The 13,729-nt window shown below is 40.7% G+C and overlaps 1 protein-coding gene across 2 annotated transcripts in view; it reads right to left on the bottom strand.

Annotated features, from left to right (window-relative positions):
- nbeab (neurobeachin b) overlaps positions 1-13,729 on the bottom strand; it is a 215,970-nt gene that overhangs the window by 104,206 nt on the left and 98,035 nt on the right. For both annotated transcript variants that reach the window (XM_086262085.1, XM_086262086.1), the window contains exons 25-33: positions 13,214-13,394; positions 12,150-12,268; positions 11,439-11,546; positions 10,997-11,165; positions 8,921-9,353; positions 4,835-4,992; positions 2,842-2,965; positions 1,975-2,094; positions 1,066-1,193 (exon numbers count right to left, since the gene is read on the bottom strand). In XM_086262085.1, the coding sequence (XP_086118211.1) occupies positions 1,066-1,193; positions 1,975-2,094; positions 2,842-2,965; positions 4,835-4,992; positions 8,921-9,353; positions 10,997-11,165; positions 11,439-11,546; positions 12,150-12,268; positions 13,214-13,394 (1,540 nt within the window). The remainder of the gene's footprint in view (positions 1-1,065; positions 1,194-1,974; positions 2,095-2,841; positions 2,966-4,834; positions 4,993-8,920; positions 9,354-10,996; positions 11,166-11,438; positions 11,547-12,149; positions 12,269-13,213; positions 13,395-13,729) is intronic.

The raw sequence follows: 13,729 nt of genomic DNA, 5'->3' as shown, positions 1-13,729 counted from the left end.
CCACCAGTGTCGGTTAGGTTACCAGCAAAAGAAAAGACTTTTGCAATCCGCATTTAGAGAAAGCATTTTGGGTGCAAGTTGAGAGAGCGGAGACCACCCGCGTATGTTTTGGACTACACACAAACAGACAAACATCTGCAAACACACACAGTCTCACTCATGCGCGTGCTGACTGCGGTGGCCCTGTTTTCTTGTGAATACAAGCCAAAACAAGCCTGGGGAATAGAGTGGTAGTGCACACACATGTAGGCATAGAGCCCTGAGGTTAGGCACAAGTAGCACTGTGAGAGGCTGCCAACCTGAGGCTTGAAGAAGGGACTGGAAAGCTTCACGCAGCCACCAGGAAATAGAGTGGAGTGCAGCAAAGAGATTTCACACTTCTGCAAACACTATGCACAACCAAACCAGTCAGTGCAGCTCTATTTGTAAAGTGACTGCTGTAATACCGTTTTAAAATAAAATAATTAATGCCATTAAACCTCGTGGCTGCACAGAGGCACGTCTAGGTCAAACATTCAAGAGTACATTTTAATAGCAACAAAAATGACTACGGTAATACAGAAACATTTAAGCACTTATACTTCATTGTAATAAAAATGTGCGTGCATATAGATTTTACTGTGCACAAAAAGGTTAAAGCTTACCCTGAAATTAAAAAAAAAAAAAAAGATTTCAAAATCCCTTCTAGTACAATGTGAGTTGGAAAGAGTGAGTTGGAAATTTCATCTTATTTTGGCACTAAAAATAATGCAATGAGGTGGCAAAGGCTACCAACATTTAGTTCAAAATGAGATTGGTTTGACAGTGAAATGCTGATGGTTACAAAAACATCTAGGAACAATATGTGGAAAGAATTTGAGAAAAGAATCATGAAGAAAACAAACACACACATGCCACAAGATGAATGAAAGGGAAAACAAATTTAATCAGACCCCCAGCTTGTGTGCAATATCGCAACTCTCCTGTCAATGTCTACAGCATCCAAAGTTTGGCAGCCGGTGGGGTGACTGGGACAAAAATGTTAACAGCGCACTAAGAATAAAACGCGCCATACAACATCTGTACCTTCTATGAGCAACTCTTGTCCATGGCTGCCCAGCAGGGTGCGAGACAGAAAAGGCGCAAAGTCCACAAAGATCTCTCTCAGCAGGGGTGCGACTTTCTCCAAGGCCCTTTCTAGCTTTGTAGTAATGCTGTCAGAGAGCACATCAAAGTAGAAGTCAGAAAAAGAAATTAGACACCTGAATTTCAAAAAGAAAACTTGAAAGAGGTCATTCTTTTTGCTACACTATCAAGGAGCAATAAAAAAAGGAGCAGTGAGAGCCCCACAGTTCACCCGGTGTGCACAGCTAACAGCACTTAGTGTGTAGTCAGACTGTCAGAGTCAGACTGGTGGGTGCAAGAGGTAACCAGCACATTTCAGAGGATGCAAACTAAGCCAGATATCAATGAGATTGTGGCTGCTATCAGCAGAGATGTTAGTGAGTGAAGATTTAATGTTATTAAGAGCCATGTGAACTCACATCTCACTAGCTGTTTGCATTCTTTGTTGTGATATGTTACCAGAGTTGCACTTGAGATCACAGTTGTTCACTGCAGAGGAAGTTCCACATCTTTTAGACAATCACTCTATGCCTCTGGCTGACATTATCTAAGAACCTCGGAAAAACTGTGAGCTGGAGTCATGCAGCCATACAAACTGAGACGGTGTACAAGTAGAGATACAGTATATCTCCTATGTGTACACACACACACAGAAAAAAAAAGGACAACACGAGGAGAGCTGAAGCTTGTTTTCCCAGCTAAGATGGACAGAAAGCTGCAGAATACAGAAAAACAGAAAGAGAAGAGGGACGGTTTATGTGTAGTGGAAACCCGCTTCAAGAAACCTGGGAAAACATATTCAGAGAGATGACACACTAGCATAAAGTGCAGGATGCAGGAAGTCTAGGTAGCTAGCATAGATGTCCTTGCCTAAGACACTGTCCTGCACCTCTGGAGGCTGTCTTTAATCCTGTCAGGGAGCTAAAGGGTTTGAGCTCAGGAGGTGTCAGCTTCTGACGTAGTGGATTCTGGTCTACTTCACAAAAGGCACTGAAATAGAGAGAAAAAAAATAAAGAAACCACAGGCAATCCTTCCTTCATGATGCTTTGGGACTTAAAAGTTGGGATCATGAAGTCATTATATTATAATAAAGAACTATGGTAATAATCAGATTTATTTGTTTGATTTCAGTAGACCGAAGCAATCTATTCAGCTCGGCTGTGATCTAAAATATAACACAGGCATCAGTAGGTTCTGTGGTGAGATAGTACCATCATTGACTTCACAGTTACGCTAAGTGATGTCGGTTACTGCTGCCATGGCAACTGAATCTCTATTCCTGTGGCAGAAAACACTGAGGCAGAGCAAGAGAGGAGAGCGAGACTCTGGAGAAAGACCTCGGCTCTCAGCAGTCGGTGGGAGAGTAGATCTAAGGATGTCTGTCACAAACTATTAGAGCGACGGGAGAAGATGAGTCAAGGTCACAGCCAGCTGTACTCAAGGTAATACACATGCACATAAATTAGGACAAACTTTGCCACAGTGTTAACATAAAACCACTATTTTGGTTTTTATATATACATATATATATATCGATACACACACACACACACACACACACACACACACACACACACACAAAATGCAGAAAACTATAGAAAATCTTGATTTAGCACTTTGAGGAAACTTTAAGGAAAAAAACACAATGTAGAAAAATCTACTTTCAGGTAGATTTTATACAGAAGTGACACAGTTTGACTAAATGAGTTTGGCTGAATGGAAGAACTGTGTTGTACCTCATGTTTTCTACTGTGTCCTCAGGCATGGGGGCCACCGTCTGCACGGCCGGCAGATTCTTACTCGTGGCTCCATTGACAAAACTGGAGGAAGAGGAGGTAGAAGCAGCTGCGTCAGTGGCTCCTGCGGGAGGAATAACAGAAGCGAATCACATTAATGCAAGGCAAAAATAATTTCAGATTTATACAGATGGCTGACAAATTAGAGGAAAGACGTCCATTAGGCATCTTATTATGATGTTAAGCCTCTAAGTGCTGCAAAAGCACGCTACGGCACTTGCTTTTGATGATGGTGGTGGTGTGTAACTCATTGGTGCACTTTCTGCCATATGTGTTCAACTGGGTCAAAATATGGTAAGTGTGAAAGCCATCACACATGGCTTGCATAATTTCTGCACTGATCAAACCATTCAGTGGCCCCCTAATGGCCTTTGAATGCAGGCATTGTCACAGTGGAAGAATACCACTTTGAATCAGGATATAAAATTTCATCTCAGCATAAAGGTGACCACCAAACAACTTTGCACTGATTTTTAGTGACCCCTCCCACTAAGTGAACAAGTGGATACAAGAAAACGCAATGCTATGTCTTATTGTGTTTTAACTATCCTTGTCAAGTACCAAGCAGAAATATTTAGGTAACTAAAAATAGACAGTAAAATGTGGTCAATTCAAAGCATTTAAATACTACCACAAGATTTGTTGAAGAAAGAAGCAACGCCTTATTCAAAACCATTGTCTATCTTCAGGGAAATTCCATTAAAGTTACATCCAGTGCTTGTAAATGTTTTTAATGGCACACAGATTGAAATGACTGAAAGAAAATGAAGGAAGGATGGGAGGTTATAAAAAAGCAGCCACAATCTGGCCCCTGACAGTAGACTTCAGCCCAAATTTCAACCAAGTAGAACAAATTATGCACTTTAACTAAATCCAAGTGCAACTTAGCTGGTTCAAACTTGTGCCAGCAGGGACACATGGAACTGTTTTGTTTAGTAAAACGACAAAGATGAAGAATCAACCAACATATCGAACATATCGGAAAAGCTTTAAACAAGCCAAGAAATTTGGATATTGTGACAACTGTAATTTAAAGGTGAAACCTGAGTCAGAGCTTCTTGGCAGCATAGTCGCAAATATAAAATCATTCTGACTGTCCTTTTGAGAGGTCAGACCAGTGAGAATGATATCATGTGGTCTGGGTGAGAGTCTGTGGATTTAGCTGAAAGCACACTTTCACTTGGGTACATTTCTCAAATTCCTTCACAAGGCCTCAGAGAGGAGAGTGATTTGTATTACCATTATTACTATTATTGTTGTTATTATTATTATTACTATTACTATTATTATTAATAATAATAATAATAATAATAATAATACAGCACACTAAAAGGTGTTTGAAATCCTTTGTGCTTCTTTGTGTTAAGTGGGGTATTTCAAAAGCCAGAGTACACTGGCCCTGAGGTGAATCCTGCTCAATGCAGCACAGCCTCGGGAGAAGCAATGTGACAGCAAGGGGGAAGAGGCCATTTAGTCAGTCAGATCAGAAGCCATGCACCATAAAAAGTCAGGGTATGCAAATTCACTTTTGGCAAAACAAAAAAAAAAAGATTTGTTTTCTGTACAGTTGAAGCAGATTAAAATTAGGGTGGTGTCTAGACAAATCCTGGTGGCTAAACAGCCATTTTCACTCTCAGAAGCACAGGGCTGCTTTGGGGAGTCAAAAAAGGTAAAGAGTGCCATCTAGTGATAACAAAAACCACCTGCAAGGACATCCAGGATCACATGATCATACACAGTAAAAACACTTTGTTCTATTCCTAGAATAGCATCATTTAACGGAAAATCGGGAGAGGTCAGTAAGATTACAAGTAATTGCAACTTGTAATCTTAATACTGAAGCAGTATTATGTAAATCCTAGCAAGGCTACTAGGACTGAGTGTAGGATTTGAACAACGTGGTTTTAGTCCAGTAACCTTGTTTGTAGCATACCCGTAGTGTTTATCATGCTTTTGGGGGTCGCAGAGGTAGCAGCAAAGATGTTGGGGGTGCTGCCAGTTGTCAAGCCTGGAGAGGTGCTGCTGCTGCTTCCCAGGGTGTTAACTGCTAGGCTGCCAGGGGAGGTTTTCTTCACAGGCACCACCACACTCCTACATCAAACACACACAGAATGTGTCTTATTTATATATGCACCAAAAATGATGCATTAAAAACTAAAATAAAATGACGTTATTAAAAAACACAGAACAGCTACAGGGTGTTGTAATTGCTGCAGGTGTATGAGATTCAAACTGTACATTATAAAAAAAAAATGCTAACACAATTGACTTATATTCTTGATTGAACAGCATTTTAAATATGTTTGGATCCAGAATTAGGCCTTTTATATATGACATTCTGCTTAACAAAAAGAGAGAGTCTTTTGTTTTAATAAACAGAAGGTTTAAAAAAAAAAAAAGTAACACAGTAACAGTTAAAAAAAAGGATATAAAACTAAAGGAACAAAACAATCTACAAAAAAAATATGGATGAAGCAAGACGCAAGTTTAAATCTTACAGGAATAAAAAAAATGACGTGTTTTTAAATAAATTAAATCAGATGATAGCAGAAAGCAATTAGCATGAGCAAACCTGGTACCAAAGTCATTCATGTTTTAAGGGGGAAAATATCTGCATCTCTTACTCCTTGCAGGGCCTGCCACTACGAGCATGCGGACACATTAGTCAGGGCATTTGAAGGGTAAACATCCTGCCCTGTAACTCCATCTTTCAACGTAATGCATGCAAGGCAAACTTAGACACACATGTACACATGAGGCTTAAGTAAATAAACATGAGAACCAGCCAGCGAGCTACTACATTCCCTTACATCTGCTCTTGCCTCCAGTGGTCCCCTGGTGCAGCCTGGCCTGAAAACATCCCCAAGTCGAACAAAAGACTTTCCAGAAGCAGATTTGGGAATTCTCTACTTGGCGTTTATTCTATCCAGAGCCACAGAACATAATCTGCTTCACAGTCAGAAACTATATGAAGGGTGTAGGCATATTATGGCAATTACTACTGGTTTTACTTTGTGTTCCTAGATAGACAGGAACACAATAGAAAATAAAAATGCAATCAAAGAAACCAAAAACTTAAAAAAACCCCAGCTACAATCAAAAATAAATATGCACATACGGAAGTCAAAAATTACGGGTGGCTTTTTCATATAAGCTACTGCACAAAACAGAACATGGTATTATGATGAAAGGGACATTGTTTATTAACTTAGGAAATAAAGCATGTTGCTTAGGATGGAAATGACACTTGTGACCTTATGTAATGACAAAAGAAAAAGCACAGGCACACCATTAAACCACCAGACTCCTCAGTTCACATGCAATCTGACTGGCCAAGGATTAAAGATGATCTAGTGAACTTGGCTCTGCAAGAGCTCCCTGACAGAGAAGAGAAGGAAAGCTTGTCCTTATCGGGTCTGCAGTTGGCCTTTGGGTTTGTGAAGGTGCCAGATAATGTCTCGTCCAATCTCCTGCAGTTACTCTCTGTGACACAGGCCAGGCCTTTGCTCTGTCACGAGCTAAGCCTGTTGTCATCTGAACCAAATCCCCAGAATCCTTCCTCCACAAAAACAACACAGACGGTTGTTGCTGTTTTGTATCTACAGTCACAGATCATGTAAAACATGCCCTGGGAAACAGAGTTTGCCTTGGATGCGTTTCAGGCTGTTGGGTAATTTATTTTACTGATTCTGCTCAAAATATTAAAAAGTATGATGTTTAATTTCCCCCCAAAAAATACCTCTCTACTTTGTCTTGACGGAGAGAGAATATTCATAAAGCAGATATAATTGCGCATTAAGCAGAAGGTGCAGCCCTGGTGACAACGACATAACAAGCATACAATAATAAAAATAATAGTGAAAGAAAAAAGCAGTTGAAACTTACACACAGAATAACAGAGAACGAGAGAGCGCCAGGAAAGCTTGAAAGCCTCCTGAAATATTAATATCTCCTGGGATACAGCTGTGCTCTGGAGAACACTGATGACAAGTATCATTTATTGAGCAGATCTTCATAGTTCTCAGTGAAATATCATTGACAGATTTCATGTTTTGATTGCAGGGGATTTTTGTGAATGTCCTCTTGTTTGCCACATTCACCCCTTCCTCACGTTCCTGCAGGGGCCTGCCCATGCTTTGGCATGGCCTGGGCATTACATTAGATCTACAGTATGTTGAGAAAACATGAAACTCTTTCGATGAATAATTCATTAGCCGGGTGCTCATGAATCATGTATAGATTATCTAGTGCATATTTTATTAATAGGATTGTCTTAATTGAGTTGCGGAGAATAAAGGAAGGATTAATCTTGAAATTAATATTAATGAGGTCTGCGGCTGTGAGGGATGACTGCAATGTAAAGTATGACCACAGAAATGTCTCCTTTGTAGATCTAGAGTAGGAATCTAATCTAATAGCACTTTATTCAGAAATACAAGGAATAAAGCAGCGCAAATGTGCTGTGGTAAAATTACACATGCAAATTTAATTTAAAAACAGTTATCGCTGCTCTTCTTCACATGAACAATCAAATATGTAGAGAGGGGACCAATAATATCTGAAATCTGGAGACTTTTAGCAGATGATAAAAGTAAATATTTGATTTTATTTTCATCCATTTAAATACAGCTTTCGAGGACTTTAAACCCCTCCTCTGTGAAAGTGTCTAGCAGAGGGGCCGCTGTGACAGCTGCCCCTGTGCACTCCACTTTCAGCCATTTTTCCCCTCCTTCTTTTTGATGTTGTCTCTCCCAATCTATTTTCATCCTGACAGACAAATGAAAGGTCCGTCCACGGCTGGCAGTTCATTTCGCTGGCAGGTGGCAAACAATTAGACACAGCAAATAGAGGCTGGAGAGGGAGTGACATGAAAAGCATGAGACAAAGTTGTAAATGTGGTCAGGAGCCTTTGTGTAAAAGCATTTCAAAAATAATACACTTTGCCGCGGCGACTCATTTCAGGCTGCCACTTTCCATTAAGGATGTGAGCGGTGAGGACGATGGCTGGCTGCGGCGTGGTGCGTGGCCACTTCTGTTCAATCTGTCATCAACGCCCAGGAGACCCCCACCCTCTAAGCTGTCCAGTTTCCACATACCCCTTCATCTTTTCCCCTATTCATCAAGCTCACCTCAACCCAGCTCAGTAACAGCATGCATTAAGGCGAAGGGAGGCCCCCATTGTTGCTCCTGACCCGGTGGGTCCTCTGCTTTCTCTCTGAGGTCTGAACGCGAAAAACTCTGACCAACTAAGTGGTTTCCAGAGGAAAGGGTTAGTTTTGGTTTGTGCCAAACAAACTTAAATTACTTTGTGAAAAATGATTATTTCAAAACTTTATCAGCCACAGGAAACAGAGTTCGGAGGAACTGATGCTTGAAATCCCTGTAGAAGCAGGTTTGTAAACACACAAATCCAAAAAGATTACTGTGTGGTTTTATCTAATCCAGGAATTTAAATAAACTGCAGCAGACCCACCATGCCTCAGATACTCTTTTTAAACATGGGAATCCTTTGCTTTGTTGAAAGAATACAAGTGGCCTGAAATGAAAAAAAGTGCTGCAAGCTACTTAGAAACCATTAGCGCTAAACTGGATGACTAAGGTAAACCCTGAGGATTTACATCACTGTTTTGCAGCCACTCAAGATGCTGCACACACCCAAACATATCGGCAGAAATCCGCTGATGATTCAACTCAAAGATTTTTTTAGGAAAGATCTTTTCTTTCCTATTATTTCTTAAAAACATGAAAATCAGACCCTTTTGTAATCCATCACAGTCGACATAAAGTTCAAATGTCATGCTTCATCCAGTGATGTAATGACAAACCAATGATACTGTGACTTTCATTTAAAAAATGCAAAACAAATGTTCACCTTGACAAATCTGAAACTCAATAAAGAGTGTTCACTGATTTTCGTGTTGAAAAGAAAAAGGAGGGATTATTTGCAATAATATCTTGGCGCTGTTTAGCTGGCAGAGAAAAACTGAAGCACCATCATAGAAATGATTCACTTCCTCACCTGTCAAAGGAGTGAAACTGCATGGGCAGCATGGCCTGGGCCTTGGCAGCAGGGTCTGGATAAGATAAAGGTTCCACCCCAGCCTCCATGCCCTCCATTGGAGCTGCTACCAGACTCTTCAAAATCTCTTTAACATTGATGCCCTTGCTGGGCTGACTGATGCTGGTGACAGAGGAGGTCGGTTTCAGCACCTCCACACTAGAGGATTCAGACAAGCTCTCCTGGGACTTGTTCACCTCTGAAGAGAGTGTAGATATGAGGTCATTCACGACACTTGTCCCTCCAACGCTGTGGTCCACGTCAGACCCATTAAGGACGCTGGCTACCTGCTCCTCCCCGATCCCAGAGTCTGTGTGGGGAAGAAAGCTTTCCGTGTGGAAATCTTCTGATGGTACAAGATGGTCTTTACTGCATTCAAAAGTTGGAGCTGTTTCTGTAAAATATACACAGAAAACTGAAAGTTAAAAAGGCTGAGACTAGCGTTGCCAACATAAATATAGTACATTCATTATAAATGATAAGTCTAGTCATAATTATTTTTCATTTATGACTGACTGAGTCAGAAATAAGTACGGTCTAATGTGTGGTATGTAATGTTTACTGGATAAACAAGTTAATTATTCAAACTGTGTCAATCTCTACACTAAATAGGGCACCATATATCACGCATTTTAAAAACACAGTCAGTAGTCTGACAAGTGTCAAAATAAAATTCAAATAGAATTTCTTGGCATAGAAGAAATTGGTATTTTTTAATGGTTTTTAAGAAGTTAAGTAAATATGATACCAGTATTTGTGAGGACAAATAAATTCCGTGGTTTGGTTTGCAATCGTCCCCAAATAGTAAATTTAGCATGTTTCCAACCACAAGCCACATGCCAGGACAGTTTCTTACCCACAAGTTCTGATTCTCTGGTGAGATAATGTTTTTCCCCCTCCATGGTAATAAGCATGAATCCTTTTCTTCAGCTTTCTTCAGCCTAAAGTCATGTCTATTTAATAGTTTGAGCTAGTATTCTGCGAATTTAAAAAACAAACAAACACTGCACTGTGCATCTCTACATACATGGGGAACTTAGTCATTAAAATTAGGGTCTATGTATGGATCAAGTCTTTTTTCATTTTTCCTGAAAATGCAGAGGTGCCTCTCTCACTCTCACTGGCTCATCCTGACCCAGTGGCAACCTAGATGCAAGGGTGGCCTTATTAATATTCATCACATGCCCCCTAACGAGGTCAACAGGGCTTGATTTAGCTAGCAAGTCTACTGGCTTCCTGGTCTATCAGACAATCGTCTGCCACATGCCGTCTGGAAAATTCCCCCATTTTCTGGTGAAATTTATGAAGGCGGCAGTGTGCCTCTCTCCTCCCAGCAACCTCTATGATCCCATTCTCCTCTGGTGGATTGCTTGCCTAATGGGGACTGACAGATGGGGCTGAAAATAGCAAGCCTGGCTCCAGTGCCCCAAAAACCCACAGTAGTTGGCCAGCATGCGGCCGTTTTCTCATCTTTTAACTTCTTGCTGCTCATCTTCACTTTCTTTATTCTGTGTGTTAAACTTACATGTTTCCTTTGGCCTCTCTCCTCTTCCCGTTTCTTTTATTCTCTTCACCTTTTGTGTGAATTAAAGTTGATGAAGTGTGCTCACTCGTGCATTTCATAATAGTAAGTTGGCACTGCAGCAGACATTGTGCTCAGCCTTTGTAGCCAGCCACTGATTTCCTTTCATGTGACTTAATGTATGATTTATGACTTGAGGCATGTACTTCCTTTCATTTCAAACAGAACGTTGATACCTATTCAAGTTCATAACCACCATCTCCAGCACCAGTGTTCTTGCTTCCACATTTAATTTGCTGCGGTGCAATTAGCAGAGCTCATGAATAAATCATAGGTGAGTTAGTGGAGTGCAGCAGGATATCCCTGTTATTTTATTGGAGGAGCGCTCATAGACTGGCACTAGAAGGACCAAGGACACTTAACATTTGTGTATATCAGACAGTCACTTCAAACTGAGATTAGCTGAGCAGAAAAACAAGTTTAATCAGGGAAAGGCCTGGCATAGCTGTCCACACCTGTGCTGGTTGGTGAGTTGATCTCCTGACGCATGCTGCGGCCTGACTGGCTGCTTATTCTGACGGTCTCACGTTGGGGCTCAAGGATGTCACGGTATTTGGAAACCATGAGGACAGAGATGAAGTATACCACAGCTAAAGCCAGGAACTGGGCTTGCTTACTGTCATCCTGTAAAGAAGTATCACAAAAATGCCACTTTGTATTCAGAATATGCATTTTGACACAATCCACTGCTGCTGTTTTAAACACTTCTCACAGTATCTTACATACAAAGCATGAAAGTCACAGCGAGTAAGGTAAATATTCTCAACATATTTCTACATTTGCTTTGTATGCATGTTGATTGTATATTGTGGATTCCATCCCTGCTAACCTGCAGGGTGAAATCCTCTTTTCACACTCACTACCTCACCTTTGTGACAAACACATGTCTGGACTCACCACGTCACGAAACACCACAGCACGGAGTCGATTGATATCCACATCCTGCAGAAGGCGATCGGGGTCCTTGATGGGAGACAGGTTACTAGGGAGAGTCTCTATGGCTGTCTAAAGCAGAGAGACGACAGGACGTGACATGCTACTCCGTTTCATCAAAGCTCACCTTTATGTGTGTTTTTTCCTTTCAGATTATTTTAGGGATTAGAAAAAAGATAACGATCATAGAGCTTAAAAAAAATCTGCTGATATGGTGGGTTCAAAGTCAGATTTAGCATCACTGGATGTTCAGATGATACAAAGAACTGTTTGTCCCTCTACGCATGTCACATTATGAGCACTGGTCAAAGTTTTCTCTCACTGGTGGTTCTCATGCTTTTTTGCCATGAATCACTTCAAAAGCTGGAAAACAGTTCACACCCCACGGGCTGCAATTTTTTTTTTTATCAATAATGAACAAAGACATTTTGATCTGTATTTTATTTTAGTGAATCAAAGATCAGCAGTACAGCATCAAACTCTTGCTTACCCTCCCTACAAAAAACATTTATTCAACTTTAATGGCAATTTAGCTTTTATATAATTCATTTGGATTTGTAAACAAGGAGCATCAAACAGAACAGGGAACTTTAATTCCTAGCAGCTAAGTCAGGAGACTAGCTGCTGCAATATTTTGGACACTTGAGACAGGTCATATGTGGCATCACATCCTACCTTGCTGGTAGCGTTATGCAGGATTTCCTGAGTCTTGTTGTTGAGAATGGAAGACGTATTTCCCCTTTCCCTGTGTCTCTGCCTGCACTCCAGACAATTTCTAACGGCCACACAACACACTGCGCACAAACCAACACACACACACACACACACACACACACACACACACACACACACACAGTAGATAAATAGGCTAATTTCAGAGTTAAGTGGAAATTAAATGTTAATAAAAGGCACAAACTCTTTGAAACGAATCAGTTATCTCTGATGACTATTTGTTCCAGGCTGTCAGGAAAGATAGCAGGAGTAAAATCAGCAGGCAGACCGATTTCACACTGAAGCCTGTGATGACAAATTGTATGTTTGCACCAAGGACACTGTGTAGTCTGAAGGCTATTTTCTATCCCCCAGAGCACAACTTATGAGTCAGCAATCAAGCAAACACAGGCTCGCCAACACACAAACCCACAGGAACAAACAGGTACAGACACATTTTGACTGACTTTGTGTTTCAAATACTTCATCCAAAACATCTGAACTATGAATCTTACAGCTGTCCACATTTTAGTAACTCTGAATTTAGGCTGTTATTGCCTTTTTATTTAAATATAATTCATCTGATCTCTATTATATGAAATGTCACATGCAAACAGGCACATGGGCAGAGAGCACCTCACAGGGTCCTATGAGACACTAATGACAGACACAAAGGCTAGCATTTGCAAAGAGAACCTGATCAAACTGCAAATGAATCTCTCTGCTGGCTCTGAATCCCAAAAAATTGACTCATTTTTCACCGATAGAAACTGCAGCAAAAGCCTGAACATTCTCCAATCTAGTATACAATTAGCAAACCATTCCTAAATTAATGACCTTTTTATGATTGTCATGGATTAGAGGATTTATCAGAATATGTGAAGAGACTACCGTCATGGTATTTTCCACCTCATTCACCTTTCAGTATACAATCACTACATAAAGATATGTTAATTTAATTGCTACCTCACTGCATTGACTTTTACTCATTCACATCTCTGGCCACAAACATGTGATCACCATCTTACCAAGTCTGAGGCACTGACGCATCAGGCCACCTGAGGACATGTTCTTTTCAGCCTCGATCTCACTGAAGTTGAGGGAGCTTGAGAACACCAAGACATCCACCATGACCATGAGACGGGACAGGAAAGTGATGGCGGTCTCTGAGGACATGCCCTGTGTTGCCTCGATGTTCTCTAAATCAGTCTTGAAGAAGCAACAAGGGAGACTTGATATATGCACATTCTCACTGCCAGCTGTGGTTAAAATGTGATTATTTAAAGGAAACGTGCAAAAAATGTGAAAAGGTAGGCATGTCACATCTATTAATACAGTATAGAATGTGGCTGAATTTTCCACAGAGAAATTTAGGCCAGAAAGTAGGAAACACCATATTTCATAAGTGGTCTAAATAGGGTGTCTAAGAAAGTAGAGCTAGAATTACAAGCAAAAACTGGAGGAGTATTGGATCTGAGTTTAAGTAAATCACACACACACACACACACACGCGCGCACACGCACACGCACACACAACATGTGGG

This window comes from Aulonocara sp. 'chitande type north' Nkhata Bay, linkage group LG14 (genome assembly GCF_057382095.1).
Source record: "Aulonocara sp. 'chitande type north' Nkhata Bay isolate Kocher_YH1m ecotype deep benthic linkage group LG14, A_spYH_male_GT1.1, whole genome shotgun sequence".
NCBI lineage: Eukaryota > Metazoa > Chordata > Actinopteri > Cichliformes > Cichlidae > Aulonocara > Aulonocara sp. 'chitande type north' Nkhata Bay.
The sequence above is the reverse complement of the archived record's forward strand: the minus strand, read 5'-3'. Positions and strand labels throughout refer to the sequence as shown.